This window comes from Archocentrus centrarchus, chromosome 3 (assembly GCF_007364275.1).
Source record: "Archocentrus centrarchus isolate MPI-CPG fArcCen1 chromosome 3, fArcCen1, whole genome shotgun sequence".
NCBI lineage: Eukaryota > Metazoa > Chordata > Actinopteri > Cichliformes > Cichlidae > Archocentrus > Archocentrus centrarchus.
Window position 1 is genome coordinate 23,316,396 of NC_044348.1, and position 19,179 is coordinate 23,335,574.

The 19,179-nt window shown below is 39.1% G+C and overlaps 1 protein-coding gene across 1 annotated transcript; it reads right to left on the minus strand.

The window, feature by feature from the left end:
* Positions 1 to 383: 383 nt before the first annotated feature.
* Positions 384 to 17,963, minus strand: LOC115777140 (telomeric repeat-binding factor 2-like). The gene is made up of 12 exons (XM_030724975.1): positions 17,758 to 17,963; positions 10,044 to 10,139; positions 8,327 to 8,457; positions 8,025 to 8,111; positions 6,861 to 7,001; positions 5,719 to 5,843; positions 4,814 to 5,308; positions 3,133 to 3,261; positions 2,898 to 3,044; positions 1,412 to 1,491; positions 1,263 to 1,306; positions 384 to 845 (listed from the first exon to the last, which is right to left on the minus strand). Exons 1-12 carry the CDS (start codon positions 17,906 to 17,908, stop codon positions 687 to 689), a joined length of 1,785 nt encoding a protein of 594 aa, XP_030580835.1. The 5' UTR covers positions 17,909 to 17,963; the 3' UTR covers positions 384 to 686.
* Positions 17,964 to 19,179: the final 1,216 nt, after the last annotated feature.

The window sequence follows — 19,179 nt, forward strand, 5'->3', positions numbered from 1 at the left end:
TTATTTGTGTTAGGTGCTACTTAGTTGTGTATCATACTTCTCAGGGTTTTGGAGTGTTGGCAAGTGGACTTAACATTCATTGTTGTGTTCCACCCAGTTGCTGTAGGAGCGTTCATAAGGATTGAGAACACATCAACAAAGATGCAGAAACAAGTGGACTGTCAAAAATTTTATTTTCAACAGTAACATTCACTGAAATTCACAGCTTCATAATTTAGCTGCTTGCTTTCAATAAACATTTTGTGTTGACATGACCAATCAAAGTGCCTACAGGAGTAGCTTTTACACCAGGGACTAAAAACAAACCACCTGTCTTGACTCACTTCTGCCATTTGCAGGATTTCCTGGTATGCACCCCCCCCCCCCCCCCCCCCCCCGCATTGTATTAATGAAAGGGTTTTGTTTTTGTGTGCATGTCTTTTGTAACTTGGATCGTCAAATAAATACACATCTTTGTATCATTTCAGTCTGAGTGCGCTTGCTCTATAGGACTACAGTGATAAGTGACATCAATCACTACCACTGCAGTTTATTTCCTTTTTCACAAAGAAACAACTAATCTTTGAGCCATGAACACTGAACTTTTACTGAACTTGTAAAGTGTCTTTTAAAAGGATTAACAGGTTATTTAAGAAACCAAAATAAAGGAAAGCAGGGAGGGATAAAATGATCTAAGATTTAGTGAGTCAGACCATATTTAACTTTTTCATCGTTCTCCATCTGTCCTTCAGGTTGACGTTTGTTCGATCTTTGAAGCCATAATATGCCTTTATTTTAGTCCAGTTGCCCTCTCCGAATATTCTGACCCCATCTTTTAACTTCTGTGTTTCACTCTCCGTCCACATCTGCAACACAACAGTAAGATAACAGTTACAGCATGACAGCATTTTAGTCTAAGTTGTTCATTCTAATGCAAGTGACTAAACTGAGTAGCGTATTCATTGATGGAACTCAAATTTGTAGGCAGGTTACAAAGCAGCTAGTTTTTATGCAGAAGAAGCATGCAAATGTAATTTGAATTTAACTGAAATGCATGTACTGAAAAAGGAGTTCAGCTTAATCTGGGACTTTTGGAATCACTCTGCTTACTGCGCTGAACATCGGTTGTCCTGATGATCAGTTTTATAGAAACTAATCACATCTTAACTTTTTTGCTAATGAGTAATTCCCACATTCTTTTGAAAAACAAATTAAAATACAAATAATATCCACAGAAAAGCAGAGTGGCCAGCTAGCTTTGCAGCAAGTCTTGCTACGCTTACCCTTTTCCTCTGGCCTGAATCCGTAATGGTGCTCACATCTGGGCCTTTGAGGGAGGAAAAAATAATATATATAAAATTCTTATTAAAACAAGAATTTCTAAATTCCATTAACTCAACTATCACATTTGATGAAATATTACATTACATACTGCTCTTTTTGGAGGTAAAATATGACTCTTCATCACTCCACACGTCCTTGGTTTCTTTTGCGTTATTGTACAGCTGCTTCCTGTGAACAAGACCCAGAGTTTCTGTTGGTATGCCAAAATGATTAAATACAACTACAAAAGATCAATTTTTTTTAAAAAGGGACTTACATAATCTTAGAATTATTAATTAAACATGGTGGGTGGAATACTGGTGTAATTTTGCAATTATCACACATTTAAATATCTGTCTTTTCAGTAAATTATTGGTGCATCTCAAAAAACTGGAACACCATTAAAAGTTTTTCATCAATAATTCAAAAATAGTAAGCTTTCATATATTCTACAGTAAAAAGTACTGTTATGGAGTATTCTAAAAAGTACTGTCATTTATTTACTCCATGTTTGACCGGGGCTTCTTGACGTGGAATGGAGGTGTTATTAAAGCCCAGGTCGCTTTGACAGCAGCCTTCAGCTTGTCTGTATTTTTTTCCTGGTAGGGTGTTTCTCATCTTCCCCTTGACAATAACCTGTGGATCCTCTGTGGGGTTCAGATCAGGTGAGTTGGCAAGCTGATCATTCACAGTAATATGATCAGAAAACAATTTGTTGGTAGTTTTGGCACTGTGGGCAGGTGGATGCTGCATTGACTTTGGACTTGATAAAATACTGTGGACCAACCATCACCTGCACCCCACATCATCACAGACTGCACAAACTCCACATGCCTTGGATTCTGTGCCTCCACTCTTCCTCCAAACTTCCAGCTGCAGTCCACTCTGGGTGAAGCTCTCCCAAGTTCTTCAACTGACTTTTTTTGGACATTCCTCTCAAGGCTGCAGTCACCCCTGCTGCTTATGGACCTTCCTAACACATTTCTTCCTTTCAGTCAACTTTCCATTAGCATGCTTCAATACAGCACTCTGAACAGTCAGTGTGACCCTCTGTGGCTGTCCACCCGGCAGTGGACAACTGCCAAGTCAGCAGTGTTCCTCGTGATTGTGGTTACATATGCACTGAACTAGACTGAGAGATGCACGGTATTTATACTGGCTGAATAATAGTTTACTCAAATTTAAGTAAGAATTTTTGAATATTTGAGAAATTGGATTTCTGATTTTCACAAGCTGTAAGCCATAATCAACACAATTAAATTAAAAAAAAAAAAGGCACAAAATACTTCACTTTACATGTAATGAATACTGAATATATGAAAGTTTACCCTTATGAATTAAATTACAAAAAAAAAAAAAAAAACTTTTTCCACATTTCTGAACTGCGTTAGTATTTTTATAGTCAAGTCATTAAAAAGTTGAACTTTTGTGACTTTTCAGATCTTTTCAAATGCAAGTAGAACAGGTAACACAAATGCATGTCAAACAGTGATACTGAAAACGTGCACCAATCACAATGACAAAATATTCCAAATATTACAATTTAACAAGGTGCCGTCCATTTTTAGTTTCTCATAGTTCCTGGTGTTACTAACCATTTTGAAAGGTTTGTTTGTTTGTTTTGAGCAGAGTCCTTGTGACGAGTGGAGCTCGTTTGTGGGACGGGATGAGACGGGACCTGACTCGGCAAGCTCTCCATCGAAGAGTCTGTCATACGAATGTCATCCAGAATATCTGGATTCCTGCATTATTAAATTAAATGGGTCAAATATCAATCATTAAACACTTATTTAGAATAAATGATATAAAAATGCATGATTCTGTAGTTACGCTTGGTTGTTCCCTGGATCACTGGACAGTTGCTCATGAGGCTTTTGCACCGGAGTTTTACTGAGGGTCACAGGCTCCTGTGGGTCTTCCTCGCTGTCTGATGGTAACCGTTTTGACTTTTTAGGTTTTCTGTGTGACAAGCAAAAACTCAGTGATTATCTATAAAAGGCGAGGCCTGTTTCGACTGAGTCATTGGTGATTAAAAAGATGTTTTACTCTTTATTTCTGGAGTTAAATCGCCATGTTTCCAAATGTAAAAGGAACCGCACAGTGTGCACTTGTAGAAAAAGAAAAAGAAAAAGAAAAAAAAAAAACAGTGAAAAACTTTGATTACAAAATACTGATGCTTTAGGTTGTCTGGTTTAAACCTTGTACACGGTGGGATTAAGTGAACAAAAGTGCACTTGAGTTAAACTACTGAATCAGATCAAGCCTTGAAGCATGATGCAGATATTAGAGCACCAAGTAATAAAATACACAAAAAGATGAGAAAAATTGAGCTTTTGTCTTCTGATGCAATCAGAGTAACAAGTAAGTGGGAAACAATCACACTCAGCTGAGTGCCCTCAGAGGTGTTTACAACTCTCCTGCACAAAAGAATGGACTAATTATATTATAATTATGCACAAAAGAATCACAGTGAAGCAACACAGCCCAGATGTTGATCTGACTTACCAAGTTCAGTGCCAGACCTGTTTTTACTGGCTACACTGCCCCTGTACAATTTGCTGCTCCTTCATGTCAAAAGGAGCCATTTAGGCTTTTTTTTTTTAATTATTTATTTTTTATAAAGGCATCCTACAGAGATGCCTCCTTAATGGGGCATTTTCTGCCATGTCCTAACAGGAAGGAGACCCTGTGGAAGGCTCAAGACATGCTGGAGACTTTCAGTTGGAATGCAAAGAACTCATATTCCCCCAAAGACCTGAAAGAGGTGGTTGGGATGGGAAAATTTAGACATCCCTGCTCAGACTGCTGCCCTCTGGACCCAGACCCAAATAAGTAGTAGAAAACAGATGGATGTCATAACTTGTCATATCAGAAAAGATCATAATAATAAATTATCATAAGCAATGAAAGTCTACATTGGTACATCTTTAGGAGTTACTAATGTACATTTGGACATATTGCTTAGTAACCCACTGGACTGGTTATGGAGTGCTGCAGCATGCATTTCCCTGTTTGCTGCACAATCAGAGGTGTGGTCCTCACCATCTGCTGACAACTCAACCAGTTTTTTATGTTGTACAGTGAAAAGTTTGGACACACTCGTGTGAGTATGTCCAAACTTTTGACTGGTACTGTATACCCACTAAGCAGTAACCTTTTTATAACACAGGGGTTCTCAAACCAAGGGGCAGACCCCTGTGATGGGGCATGGACAGCCAGGGTGAGAAATATAGAGTACGTTTAAGGAATAAGAATTTTGTTGTTGGTATAAAAATACAAACAAGAGTTTGACAATGTCATCATGCTGCCATCATGTTGACTTCACGTTTTACTAAAATCTAACTTAATTGTGGTGTGTGGGGCATAAACGTTTTTATGGCTTTTGAGGTGGGCCATGCCAGAAAATGTTTAAGAACCACTGTCATTATGATATACCTACTGATGAGGTATTCCCCTCATAAAGGTAATGGAAAACAGAAGAACATCTCTTTTGTTTTTTTAAAAAATATACCTGGTGGAAGCTCTGTTGGCTTGAAGGGGCTGCTTTCCAGTGGGCGTAGCACCTTTTTGGTCTGTTCCTGTACGCTGCCGGTCTTTTTCATCAGATACAGGCAGTGTCTGTGGTGCCCTTTTCCTTCTGGCCTCAGGTTCCAGTTCCTCTGAAGCTGCTGTGCAGAACGAACTTGACTGACTGTCCGATTGCAACACCAGCCGAGACACAGTGTAATGCTCTCTTTTACACCGAACAATGGGCATCTTTAAGAGTAGCTGGTCTGCTGGTGAAGCTTCCTTGGGGTCTCCTGAGTCTCTCTGAAATAAGCCCTCCTCCAGGTCCAGACTGATACGCCTCTTTGAAGTGAGGGAAAGCTGTAGGCAAAGATTTTCTCTTTCCTGCTCTTCTGTTTCTACTTCTTCCTCCAACTGAGCAAATGTTCTTTTATTTAAACCTGCAGCCAAGGATTTGTAGGCCTCTTCTAGCCTGGTCCTCTGGATAGCTGAATCTTTACTGGAAGATAATATACAGACAATAAAATGTTAACTATTAATTACTGTTAACCAGAAAATTGAAAAATCCTTGACCATGAAAAGGTACATACAATTCATCTAATCTATAAATGGACAATCTCAAGCAACAATGTGATATGGGTGCAACATACAGTTAATGTAGCTGCTAATAGTGAGTATGGGGATATTAGTAAAGCTAATAACTGGGAGGCCTCGCTGCTTCATCTGATCTCTCCCATTAATGGAGAAGAGAAGGATTTGTTGACCTTCACACTTTTTCCATTTGCCACTGCTATGACATCACCCAGAGATTAGCAAAGTAGAGACAAAACTGCCATTACAAAGACCATACTACTAAGCCAATTTTGTATTTTAATAGCAGTAAAATCAAGAGAAAAAGAAAAAGGTTACCATGGTAGAAACTGGAAAGTGGCTCCTTTGGAACTAGAGGACGGTCCAGGTTCCGCTTGCTCATCAGTTTCAGTTTCTGTATTGTCTTGAGCCACAAATCTTTCATCAATGAGCTGTTTTGCCAACTGCAATACATAAGCCAAACATACAAGCAAACTTGAATGATCAGGATTTCTGAATTAATTCAATTTATTTCCGTCTCAATTATACCCAAAGACAATGCAATTAAACTAATATATAATCAGTTCAGCCTTTCATGCCTCGACTGAAAACACTAAGCAACAAGAAGCATTCTGAGAATACAACCCTCCACCAAGGTAGCTAACTCTCTGGGCATTTGCCCTGTTGAAACCCATTTTAATATCCATCCATCCATCCTCCCTCTACTGTTTATCCGGGGCCGGGTCGCAGGGGCAGCAGCTTAAGCAGAGAAACCCAGACCTCCCTCTCCCCAGCCACCTCATCAGCTTATCAGTGGGCCAGCTGAGAGATTAAATCTCTCCAGCATGTCCTGGATCTACCCTGGGGCCTTCTACTAGTGGGACATGCCCAGAACAACTGACCTAGGAGGTGCCCAGAAGGCATCCATATCAAATGTCTGAACCACTTTCAGCTGTCTCTTTTCCATTTTAATATATTTGACATAATTTTGAGTATAATAATTATTTTTTTTTAATTTCTTTTTCATTTATGGGAATTCATTTTGTTTCTCTTGACAATACTTTCTTTAAAGAAATGCATTTTGTTATTGAAAGAAAGCCAGACATGCAAACCTGAGATCAGAGGTCAAATGTGACATAATCTATTTGGATTTCAATTATAACGTAATATTTACAATCCTCATATACCCAGCATAATTTCCTAACTGTTGCTCAATGTAGAGTTTTCAACCTGCTGTAATAATCTGTTTGCAGTGTATTTCCCAATTCCCAACAATTACTGAAATGTCTAAAACCACAAAGATGGCCAGATCTTGACCCCAAATATTTAAAGTGTTTCAAATGACAAAACTTATGCTATTGATCAGTTTTCCCCCCGTGACCCAGAAAAGGATAAGTGGAGGAAAATGGATGGATGGATGGAATTCAAAAATACCTCTTCAACTAAAGTAAACCAAAAGACTATTTGCTTTGTGTATATACCTTATGCAGAAGGGGAATGCTGAAGTGGCAGAGCCTCTGGCAAAATGCCAGCATCTCCTCCTTGAACTGCCGAAAGTTGATTTGCTTGATGACTTCATGCTTTTTATTCTTTTTTCTGATGAGACCCACGAATATTCCCTTCTGCAGAGAACACAAATGTTCAGCAATGTGAGAGGCATGTCATTCACACAAACATAAGGAAGTCTCAATAACTTAACATGCACAATTTCATCATAATTTTAAAAATGCTCTAAGGATGTAATAAAAATATACCAGACACTGTAAAACATTCATGTGGCAGAAAATGAAAACTGGATAACTTTATTTAATGATGATTTTAAATATAATGAGTCCAGCTAATAACAGCTTTGTCTCGAAACAAGCAACTGTAAAACCAGTTTTGTAATTAAAGACTAAATGAAAGAAATTGTGTGAAATTACATGTTATTACAAGTTTATGAACAACTCAGTCTTCACTAGAAATGTAAAAGTATTTATGACCAAGGGGCATTAACACCACTGACCCAAGTCTTGTCAAATGACTCATTAAATTACTTTGCAAGACATACAGCTGAATGAGCTGGTTGCAGGGGGAAGGATGGCCACTAGAGGGAGCTGGAGTCAAAAACCAAATACAGAAGACGTTTTGGAGGACCCTAGAATCACACAAACTAAACAGGTTATTTAATTTTTTCTTGTCCATGTCCTCCTCCATGAGTAACTGATAACCTCTTCCTGCACCAGCACTGTCAGTACCACATCAGCACACTGATCACTGTGGCTGATGAGATGCAAGATGGGAAAGTAGACTATGTCCATTATCCACTATATTCATGGTCGCAAGCTTAGTATACCTAAAAGAAATTAACTCTTAACAATTAACAATTAGTACAACATCATAACCATGCTGAAATGTGTTTACTAACAGGGAGAAAAAAAAAAAAAAAGTAGTGCACCAGCTGCCTCATTTGTCATATGTACATTTCAACAAGCTTCCCTCGTGTTGCCTGCTTTATAACAATGCTTATCAATTTTAAACCAAGATTTTACAAAATGGGTCAGAAGCAGGAATAAAAGAAAGTTACACATTAATTTTAAATTGTAACGTTATGTAGTGAAAAAAAATGTTTATTATAAACTATACAAAGATAATTATAAACTCACCTTTCCAACATTTTTTTGGGGAAAGTGTTTGTTCAACACCTCTTCTGCTTTGTCAAACTCATTGTTCTTAATGAAAAGCCCCACAATCTAAAGACAGAAATATATTATTTGTTAAATCAAATTTTATTAGAAAAGCAGTATTTTGCATGCCTTTGCATAAGTGAATGTAAAAGCTGAACCAGCACAGAAACTTAATGTGTAAAAAATATTCTTTACTTCAGGAGAAGTTGTCTTTGAATCTCATTGTACTGTGTGGTGACAATAAAGGAATTCAGTTCAGCTCAATTAGCAGAACTGCTTACCATTTCTTTAAGTGACGTAGATACTTTCTCATAATCCTGTTGTGGGATACTGAATTCCTGCCTCATATTTTCTAACAAGTTTAAGGCTGATTCCAGAGGGGTTATTGACATATCTGTGTCAAATGTCACATCTGTAAACAGAGAGAAACCAATATTCACTAATGTGTTTAATAACAATAAGAAAGCATGAGATGTTAAGCTAAAGAAAACTGCTAAATCAGGCTTTTGGTTGCGATAAAAAGCTAAACTCATTATTTGCCTTCCTATCAGCTCATAGTAGTCTGGCCATTCTCCTCTGACCTCACAGCAACTCAATCCATTCATGGAAGGTATGCATGGTCAAGATAATCTGCTGAAGTATCAGAAGGGAGAAGAATGGTGATTTAAGTGATTATGAATGTTTCATGGTTGGTGGTGCCAGATGGGTTGGTCTGTGTATTTCAGAAACTGCTGATCTATTGGGATTTTCCCCCACACCATCATTTCCAGAGATTCCAGAAATTCTGGGCAAAAATGTTATGTTGATGCCTGGGGTCAGAGGATAAGACTACTTTGAGTTGACAGGAAGGCATAAGTAACCGAAATAACCACTTGTTACAACAGAAGAAACAACAGCACATTAAACCTTAAAATAGGTGGGCCTCAGCAGCAGACCACACCAGGTTAATGTTAATAATCGTTGCGAGATTGCGTGTGCACGTTGTGAACGAAACTGGCCGTGCCTGGTAGTAGACTGCAAATTGCGGTGAAATAATACTATAGTGTAGCGATCTAACCAGAGGGGGGGGGGGTCAGTCTGGTATTCGCAACAGGGTGGCGTGCGCGGGCCTGCTTGCTCATTGTAGTGATGGAACTGGTGAAATTCTCAGCCTGGCGCAGCTGGCTAGAACCCGGCGGTACTAAATCACCATTGGTAGGTGGCTCCTGCTCTTAGTCTTGCTGTATGCACTAGGGAACATCAAGAATGGTGTTGCTATAGCAATGATATCGTGACATGATACCTTTATATCACAGAAAAATTTATACTGGTATTATTGCGGATGATATGTGATTCTATCATGTCAATATTCAAGAAAGAAGAAAGAGCTTTATTTGTCACATACATATACATGCAGTGAGATTCATTCTCTGCATTTAACCCATCACACAAATGGAGTATGTAGTACACACAGCACAGCATGGAGCAGGGGGCAGCCAAGGGGCGCCCGGGGAGCAACCTGGGGGGGTGGGCTTGCTTAGGGACCCACAGTGATGCCAGCCTGAGGATTTGAACCAGGGTCCTCTCAGTGATGAACCCTCTTCTTCTCCCCTAGGCCACCACTTCAAAAAGGTGCTGAAACATTCCTCAAAGAAATAAGGCAGTTCTGAAGGCAAAAGGGGCTCCAAAGCAGTACTAGCAAATTTTAACTAATTAAGTGGCCAGTGAATGTATGGTCGGGTTCTAATCACTATCCCTTATTGCTCACACTGGCCACATGTTTAACTGTGGTATTACCCTAGTAGCATAAATCAGACTTTCCATTCTAACATCAGATACATGCCCTTTTTTTAACTGGCTAGCTTAAGGACAGGTGAGTTATTGCACTTATGCATTTCTGCAAAGGATTTATTTTAATGCCCAAACTGTACACTGATACAGCTTAAATGAACCCAGTAATAAGTACTGGGAAAAAGTTACTTAGAGGGGACAGTATGACTGCATTAATGCTGATCTCACCAAGTTTTTCACCCTCATTTATCCGGGTGATAAACTGCAACACGCGAACCTTCGTTGGCATGTCATCAGTTGACTCCAAAGGGCGCGCCAAGATGCCTGCAACAAAACAATTAAGAAGCTTATTTTCCTCCAAACACACACAAATTAATAAGAAATGGCCTCAATAACTGGCAATCATAGCTGGTGATATGCTTACTTTTTAATTTCTGAGACATCTCAGAGAGAATATGTGACAGATTTTCACAAAATTTTACATGCAGGTTAGAAAGGTAAGAAAATTATAAATGCAAATTTAAGTTAAACGCAGAATCCATGTTTGGCGGAACTGTAAGAACAATTATACATGCCACAAAATCTCACCGCGGTCAAGTGAGCCGTCAATCCTGAGCCGCGGTCAAGCCAGCCGCAGATCAGCCGCCGCTTAAATTTTCTTGCGCTTCTACCCTAAGCTTTATGGTAATGCTCGTCTTTCATTGCCAATTTCTGTACAGCGGAACAAAAATAACCTGTAGTTGCTTTTGATTAATATATGTGTTCGCGTTCTGTAAAACACTATGACATATAACAATCACATTTATTAAATTATGGATTTTAAGACAAAGTTGTGGTGTGTGTGTGTGTTTTGGCGAAATTAAGAGAAGTACAGCCCCAGAAGTCCTTTTTTTTTTTTTTTTTCCCTCGGCAAAGATGTGTTCCTTTAGTCGTGTGAAACTTGATTTCATTACAGATTTATTCAAGTCTTCCTCATGGCCTGCACAGCTGATTTTGCAGAAATCTGCGACAGGCTCCAGCCTGACAACCCTCCACCCGCGACGCTTAACCCAATAAGCGCAATAGGATGGAAGGATGGATGGATGGATGGATGGATGTGGCTAATATTCATGCAGAAAATCACGAGAAACAATCCCAGGCTCAAGTTAAAGGACTGTACAATTGTAATTATAAATTGACAATTCTGAGCGTATTTAATGAACTCAGTCCAGTGTGGTTGTATTTTTTATAAGTCCATTAAAGCTTATCATTGATAGCTGACATTTTTTGTATATTCAGCTTCTGCCTTATCCACTCTACCTGGGTGTGAAATTTCATCTAAGGCTAGTTAAGGACTCCACTTAAATTACATAACAAATCTGCACAAAATTCACCAAGGTTTGTTAAATATGGAAAATATCAAAATAAATAAATTCATAAAAAATCAGTATAGGAAGCTGACGCAGAAATCTCAACAGATTATCAGTCTGCCTGACCCCCTCTGCATGTGGACCCAGTTTCATCACAAATAACTGCAGGAATCCATAGTAATCAGGCGACAAATACACTCATTTTCACCCAGGTCCATTTAATATCGAAAATATCAAAATTAAAAAATTCATAAAAAATCAGCATAGGAAGCTGACGTGGAAATCTCAACAGATTATCACTCTGCCTGACCCCCTCTGCATGTGGACCCAGTTTCATCACAAATAACTGCAGCTTTTATGCCAGGGCTATCATTGAACTGAACTCTGTGTGGTTTGGACAGTGATGTGGGGTGGTAGTGCTGACTGTGTGCGTGCGTTGGTGTGTATTGGGGCTAGATTCGTCTGTTAATTTACTATTGTGCACTGTATTTTAGTAATCATTTTTATCACTCATATTTTTATTATTTTATTATTTATTGTCTGAGGCACCTAGAAAGGAATGCATTTTAAATTTCGTTGTGCAACTTCTGTGTACAATGACAATAAAGATTCTGATTCTGATTCTGAATCCATAGTAATCAAGCGACAAATACACTCATATTCACCCAGGTCCATGTAATATCGAAAATATATTAAAAAATTCATAAAAAATCAGCATAGAAAGCTGACGTGGAAATCTCAACAGATTATCACTCTGCCTGACCCCCTCTGCATGTGGACCCAGTTTCATCACAAATAACTGCAGGAATCCACAGTAATCAGGCGACAAATACACTCATTTTCACCCAGGTCCATTTAATATCGAAAATATCAAAATTAAAAAATTCATAAAAAATCAGCATAGGAAGCTGTCGTGGAAATCTCAACAGATTATCACTCTGCCTGACCCCCTCTGCATGTGGACCCAGTTTCATCACAAATAACTGCAGGAATCCATAGTAATCAAGCGACAAATACACTCATATTCACCCAGGTCCATGTAATATCGAAAATATATTAAAAAATTCATAAAAAATCAGCATAGGAAGCTGACGTGGAAATCTCAACAGATTATCACTCTGCCTGACCCCCTCTGCATGTGGACCCAGTTTCATCACAAATAACTGCAGGAATCCACAGTAATCAAGCGACAAATACACTCATATTCACCCAGGTCCATGTAATATGGAAAATATATTAAAAAATTCATAAAAAATCAGCATAGGAAGCTGACGTGGAAATCTCAACAGATTATCACTCTGCCTGACCCCCTCTGCATGTGGACCCAGTTTCATCACAAATAACTGCAGGAATCCATAGTAATCAGGCGACAAATACTCATTTTCACCCAGGTCCATTTAATATCGAAAATATCAAAATTAAAAAATTCATAAAAAATCAGCATAGGAAGCTGACGTGGAAATCTCAACAGATTATCACTCTGCCTGACCCCCTCTGCATGTGGACCCAGTTTCATCACAAATAACTGCAGGAATCCATAGTAATCAAGCGACAAATACACTCATATTCACCCAGGTCCATGTAATATCGAAAATATATTAAAAAATTCATAAAAAATCAGCATAGGAAGCTGACGTGGAAATCTCAACAGATTATCACTCTGCCTGACCCCCTCTGCATGTGGACCCAGTTTTATCACAAATAACTGCAGGAATCCACAGTAATCAAGCGACAAATACACTCATATTCACCCAGGTCCATGTAATATGGAAAATATATTAAAAAATTCATAAAAAATCAGCATAGGAAGCTGACGAGGAAATCTCAACAGATTATCACTCTGGCTGACCCCCTCTGCATGTGGACCCAGTTTCATCACAAATAACTGCAGGAATCCACACAAATCAGGTGATAAATCCACTCATATTCATCCAGGTCCATTTAATATGGAAAATATCAGAAAATATTCATAAAAAATCAGCATAGGAAGCTGACGTGGAAATCTCAACAGATTATCACTCTGCCTGACCCCCTCTGCATGTGGACCCAGTTTCATCACAAATAACTGCAGGAATCCACAGTAATCAAGCGACAAATACACTCATATTCACCCAGGTCCATGTAATATGGAAAATATATTAAAAAATTCATAAAAAATCAGCATAGGAAGCTGACGTGGAAATCTCAACAGATTATCACTCTGCCTGACCCCCTCTGCATGTGGACCCAGTTTCATCACAAATAACTGCAGGAATCCACACAAATCAGGTGATAAATCCACTCATATTCATCCAGGTCCATGTAATATGGAAAATATATTAAAAAATTCATAAAAAATCAGCATAGGAAGCTGACGTGGAAATCTCAACAGATTATCACTCTGCCTGACCCCCTCTGCATGTGGACCCAGTTTCATCACAAATAACTGCAGGAATCCACAGTAATCAAGCGACAAATACACTCATATTCACCCAGGTCCATGTAATATCGAAAATATTTTAAAATATTCATAAAAAATCAGCATAGGAAGCTGACGTGGAAATCTCAACAGATTATCACTCTGCCTGACCCCCTCTGCATGTGGACCCAGTTTCATCACAAATAACTGCAGGAATCCACAGTAATCAAGCGACAAATACACTCATATTCACCCAGGTCCATTTAATATCGAAAATATCAAAATTAAAAAATTCATAAAAAATCAGCATAGGAAGCTGACGTGGAAATCTCAACAGATTATTACTCTGCCTGACCCCCTCTGCATGTGGACCCAGTTTCATCACAAATAACTGCAGGAATCCACACAAATCAGGTGATAAATCCACTCATATTCATCCAGGTCCATTTAATATCGAAAATATATTAAAAAATTCATAAAAAATCAGCATAGGAAGCTGACGTGGAAATCTCAACAGATTATCACTCTGCCTGACCCCCTCTGCATGTGGACCCAGTTTCATCACAAATAACTGCAGGAATCCACAGTAATCAAGCGACAAATACACTCATATTCACCCAGGTCCATGTAATATCGAAAATATTTTAAAATATTCATAAAAAATCAGCATAGGAAGCTGACGTGGAAATCTCAACAGATTATCACTCTGCCTGTCCACTGTGAACAACCATCATTGAACAGAGGAGGTGGATTACGTCACCAACTTTCCCCCGCTTACAGTGCTGTCCTGAGCTCCCTTCCCAGACATCTCAACCCCCATTCACACCTTTGTTCCAGTGACCTCAATAGGCCACAGGAAACAATGGAGCGGAGTCCTAAATTGGTTTCAACTGAAACCACAGATTAAATATGACCCACGCCCCCATCACACCTGGGCACATGTGTTCACGCACATGATCAATAAAGGTTAAATAACCACCTCCAGGGGACTACACCCACAGGGGTTTAAATACCTGGGTCTCTCCACCATTTGGTTGAGAACTGAAGAAGCCTTTCGGATGAGAGGTGAAACGTCTTCAAGAAACAAAAAGAAGTCCAGTCGCCTTTTTCAAGCTCCAGAGACCACTTTGATTAATGTTGTTGTTTTAAATTTGTTATATGAACAAACTTGACTTGACTTGACATAAAAAAAAATTAAAAGAAAAAAAAACACCTCAAGGAAAGATATACCATAATTTGGATTTAAAAACTACCAACATTCTCAGCAGTCTTAGCGCAAAAAGTGGGTATGCATTACATGCAATCACAGGGACGTCACACACAAGGGAGTGCGCCAAAGCGATGAGGGGAAATTGTGTCTCCAGTCGGCATTTTCGGTATTTAACAGCTGTGCATATGGTATGATCAATAAAAGAGGCATGAAGCTGATTAGGCGCTCCTTTGGTCCTTCACCTCCCCTCCTCCTGTCCCCCCACCCCCCCAACACACACACACACACACACACACACACACACACACACACACACACACACACACACACACACACACACAAAAGCAGTCACTTGACATTGAAGGCCAGGACAGCAATTGAAATGAAGCATCTATGTCAATTTCTATTTAAGAAAAGTCTATACAAATCCTCACACATGAACACAGTAAGCCTTAAGAGGCTGTATGTGTGTGTGTGTCTGTGTGTGTGTGTGTGAGCACGAGTGCAGATGAGTTTTAGGGGGGTGGCGCAGGGGCAGGGACGCACCTAGAAAGGTATCCACAGACCCCTCAGAAAGTATATAGCTGCAATCCTCTCAGCAGTCATCAGGTCATAGACTTTTAATAAACAAGGAACAAAAGACATAAAAGATTCAACTCCATTATTTTTGGTTAGTGTTAGAATCAGAATCAGAATGTGTTGGGGTCAGGCAGAGTGACAATCTGTTGAGATTTCCACGTCAGCTTCCTATGCTGATTTTTTATGAATTTTTTTATTTTGATATTTTCGATATTAAATGGACCTGGATGAATATGAGTGGATTTATCACCTGATTTGTGTGGATTCCTGCAGTTATTTGTGATGAAACTGGGTCCACATGCAGAGGGGGTCAGGCAGAGTAATAATCTGTTGAGATTTCCACGTCAGCTTCCTATGCTGATTTTTTATGAATTTTTTAATTTTGATATTTTCGATATTAAATGGACCTGGGTGAATATGAGTGTATTTGTCGCTTGATTACTGTGGATTCCTGCAGTTATTTGTGATGAAACTGGGTCCACATGCAGAGGGGGTCAGGCAGAGTGATAATCTGTTGAGATTTCCACGTCAGCTTCCTATGCTGATTTTTTATGAATATTTTAAAATATTTTCGATATTACATGGACCTGGGTGAATATGAGTGTATTTGTCGCTTGATTACTATGGATTCCTGCAGTTATTTGTGATGAAACTGGGTCCACATGCAGAGGGGGTCAGGCAGAGTGATAATCTGTTGAGATTTCCACGTCAGCTTCCTATGCTGATTTTTTATGAATTTTTTAATTTTGATATTTTCGATATTAAATGGACCTGGGTGAAAATGAGTGTATTTGTCGCCTGATTACTATGGATTCCTGCAGTTATTTGTGATGAAACTGGGTCCACATGCAGAGGGGGTCAGGCAGACTGATAATCTGTTGAGATTTCTGCGTCAGCTTCCTATACTGATTTTTTATGAATTTATTTATTTTGATATTTTCCATATTTAACAAACCTTGGTGAATTTTGTGCAGATTTGTTATGTAATTTAAGTGGAGTCCTTAACTAGCCTTAGATGAAATTTCACACCCAGGTAGAGTGGATAAGGCAGAAGCTGAATATACAAAAAATGTCAGCTATCAATGATAAGCTTTAATGGACTTATAAAAAATACAACCACACTGGACTGAGTTCATTAAATACGCTCAGAATTGTCAATTTATAATTACAATTGTACAGTCCTTTAACTTGAGCCTGGGATTGTTTCTCGTGATTTTCTGCATGAATATTAGCCACATCCATCCATCCATCCATCCATCCTTCCATCCTATTGCGCTTATTGGGTTAAGCGTCGCGGGTGGAGGGTTGTCAGGCTGGAGCCTGTCGCAGATTTCTGCAAAATCAGCTGTGCAGGCCATGAGGAAGACTTGAATAAATCTGTAATGAAATCAAGTTTCACACGACTAAAGGAACACATCTTTGCCGAGGGAAAAAAAAAAAAAAAAAAAGGACTTCTGGGGCTGTACTTCTCTTAATTTCGCCAAAACACACACACACACCACAACTTTGTCTTAAAATCCATAATTTAATAAATGTGATTGTTATATGTCATAGTGTTTTACAGAACGCGAACACATATATTAATCAAAAGCAACTACAGGTTATTTTTGTTCCGCTGTACAGAAATTGGCAACGAAAGACGAGCATTACCATAAAGCTTAGGGTAGAAGCGCAAGAAAATTTAAGCGGCGGCTGATCTGCGGCTGGCTTGACCGCGGCTCAGAATTGACGGCTCACTTGACCGCGGTCAAAATCTCCACTTTGACAACATAAACACTTTATGACGGTCCTGTTAATATCTGCGGTATCATATCACCTGAAGAACAGTCTATGCCCTAAAACCACAAACGTTTACCCAAATAAATAAACAAACACAATAAAAAAAATAAAATTAACGCCAAAATAAGGAATGCGGAAGATGCGTTTGAAAAAAGTCTTTTGTATGGTGTTCGTTTATCTAGACGTCATTAAAATCACTTGTATATGGATTCTGTTTTATGCAATTTGTACAAAAGTAAAAAGGATATACTCACGTTCAGTAAAAGACTAGTATGTGACTGTATAAGCATGTATAGAGAACTGAAATTGTTCTCAATGTTTACAAAGAATATAAAAAGCTGATAATAAAAGCACCCTATGCTCGACACAACCAAGACCAGCAGACCGCCTGCTCTCACAACAATACACGAAGTTTCCCTTGCTTATTCGTGTTTTTCTGGGAGCTAATGCCTGCAAAGTTCGAAAGCATGTATTGTCTTGACCAACTTAAAAAAGGACCACTAATAAATTTAAGGCTGTCAACATAAACTAAGTTTGGTACTAAGGTAGTTCTGGTTGCGTCAAAGTTCGTCAGACAGCATGCGCTAGCTAGACTAGTCACAACACTGGGAGCGGGTTGTTACTTACTCTCAAGTACGTCTCTAATGGCACAGAAATCCTCATATTGTTCCTTCTTATAGAACTCTAACACCAGAAACAAGTAATACTCCACTAGCCAGCGGTTCACGATCGATTCGATATCAGTTTGGTGACCGTTTACAGTCTCCTTTGACGCCATATTCAAACGAGCAAACGGAAAAGCAGCAAAGCGGTTTCGGTGAAGGCGGGGAAATTTGAAGGCTGGCCGAGAGGCAGAAAAGGGCGTTTAATTCTCCGAGTTTGGCTTTTCAGGCAGCGCTTCATTGATTCGGGTTGCACAGAGCCACAAAAGTAACCCACGGGAGACAATAAATATCCACCAATAGCGTTTGAAAGTGTAAAATGGGTGAAATTACAATTATAACTGCCAGATCAATACGAAAAATAGAAAATTCGATTAAGGCCTTGTGAAGAGGGCTGCCTGAATTCTAATTTCAGGGTAAAATATATATTCGTACTTCTTCTCTGAGCCGATGTTGTTCCAGCAAGAAAACATGACTGCCACGTAATGGGCTGGAAGAAATAACGTTATTATTTTAAAGATCTCTTGACAAAGTTTTTTTTTTTTTTTTTTAATTAAATTACTTAAATCTTGCAAGCGTTATGATTTGAATACGTTTTGTTCCCCCACTGCCTATTCAGCACACACATACTTTGCTACAGGGTATTAAAAGTTCTAATGTCAGTGTTCCACTATTTAAATTGTTCCTCTCATTTGCAGTTTTTGTGCATGTCTGTTTATGGGGAGGGATTCAGCTAAATGCTGAACTGAACTTTGAACACTTTGAATGTGCAATTCTATAATTACACTGTGGATTTTTGCTATTGATTTGCTTAGTAGGGCTCCAAGGAGTAGAGGTAGTGAAGGTAGATGAGTTGGATCAACCATCCAAACATGACAATGCACAAGAGAAGTGAAAGAGTGTAGTAAGGTGGACTCAGTGTCAGGGGTGATTTGTGACAGAAGGACGGCAGCAAGAGTGAAAGGGAAGGTTTTACAAGACAGTAGGGAGACCTGTTACAATGTATGGTTTGGAGATGGTGGCACTAACAGAAAGAGAGGAGGAGCTAGAGGTGGAGGAGTTAATTAAGATTTTCATTGGGAGCAACCAGGATGGACAGGATTAGAAATTAGCAGATCAGCAGGACAGCTCAGGTCGAGTACATTATAGACAAAGATAAAGAGACAAGGCTGAGATGTTTGGCCATGTACAGAGGAGGGAAAGTGGACATACTGGACAAAGGATGCTGAATCCAGAGCTGCCAGTTGGGAGAAGAGAAAGATCACAAAGGGGATTCATGGATGTAATGAAGGAGGGCATGATGAGGGTTGGTGGGACAAAGAAGGAGGCTAGGCATAGGGTGAGATGGAGGCAGATGATCTGCTGTGGCGACCCCTAAAAGGAGCAA

Bases quoted from the DNA above. Each gene is read 5' to 3' on its own strand.
- LOC115777140 (XM_030724975.1), bottom strand. From the start codon at position 17,908: ATGGCGTCAAAGGAGACTGTAAACGGTCACCAAACTGATATCGAATCG. The intron at 8,458-10,043 runs GTGAGATCAGCA...CTCTGTTTACAG, and splicing joins AAATGAGGGTGAAAAACTTG to ATGTGACATTTGACACAGAT. The intron at 3,045-3,132 runs GTAACTACAGAA...TTAATAATGCAG, and splicing joins GATCCAGGGAACAACCAAGC to GAATCCAGATATTCTGGATG.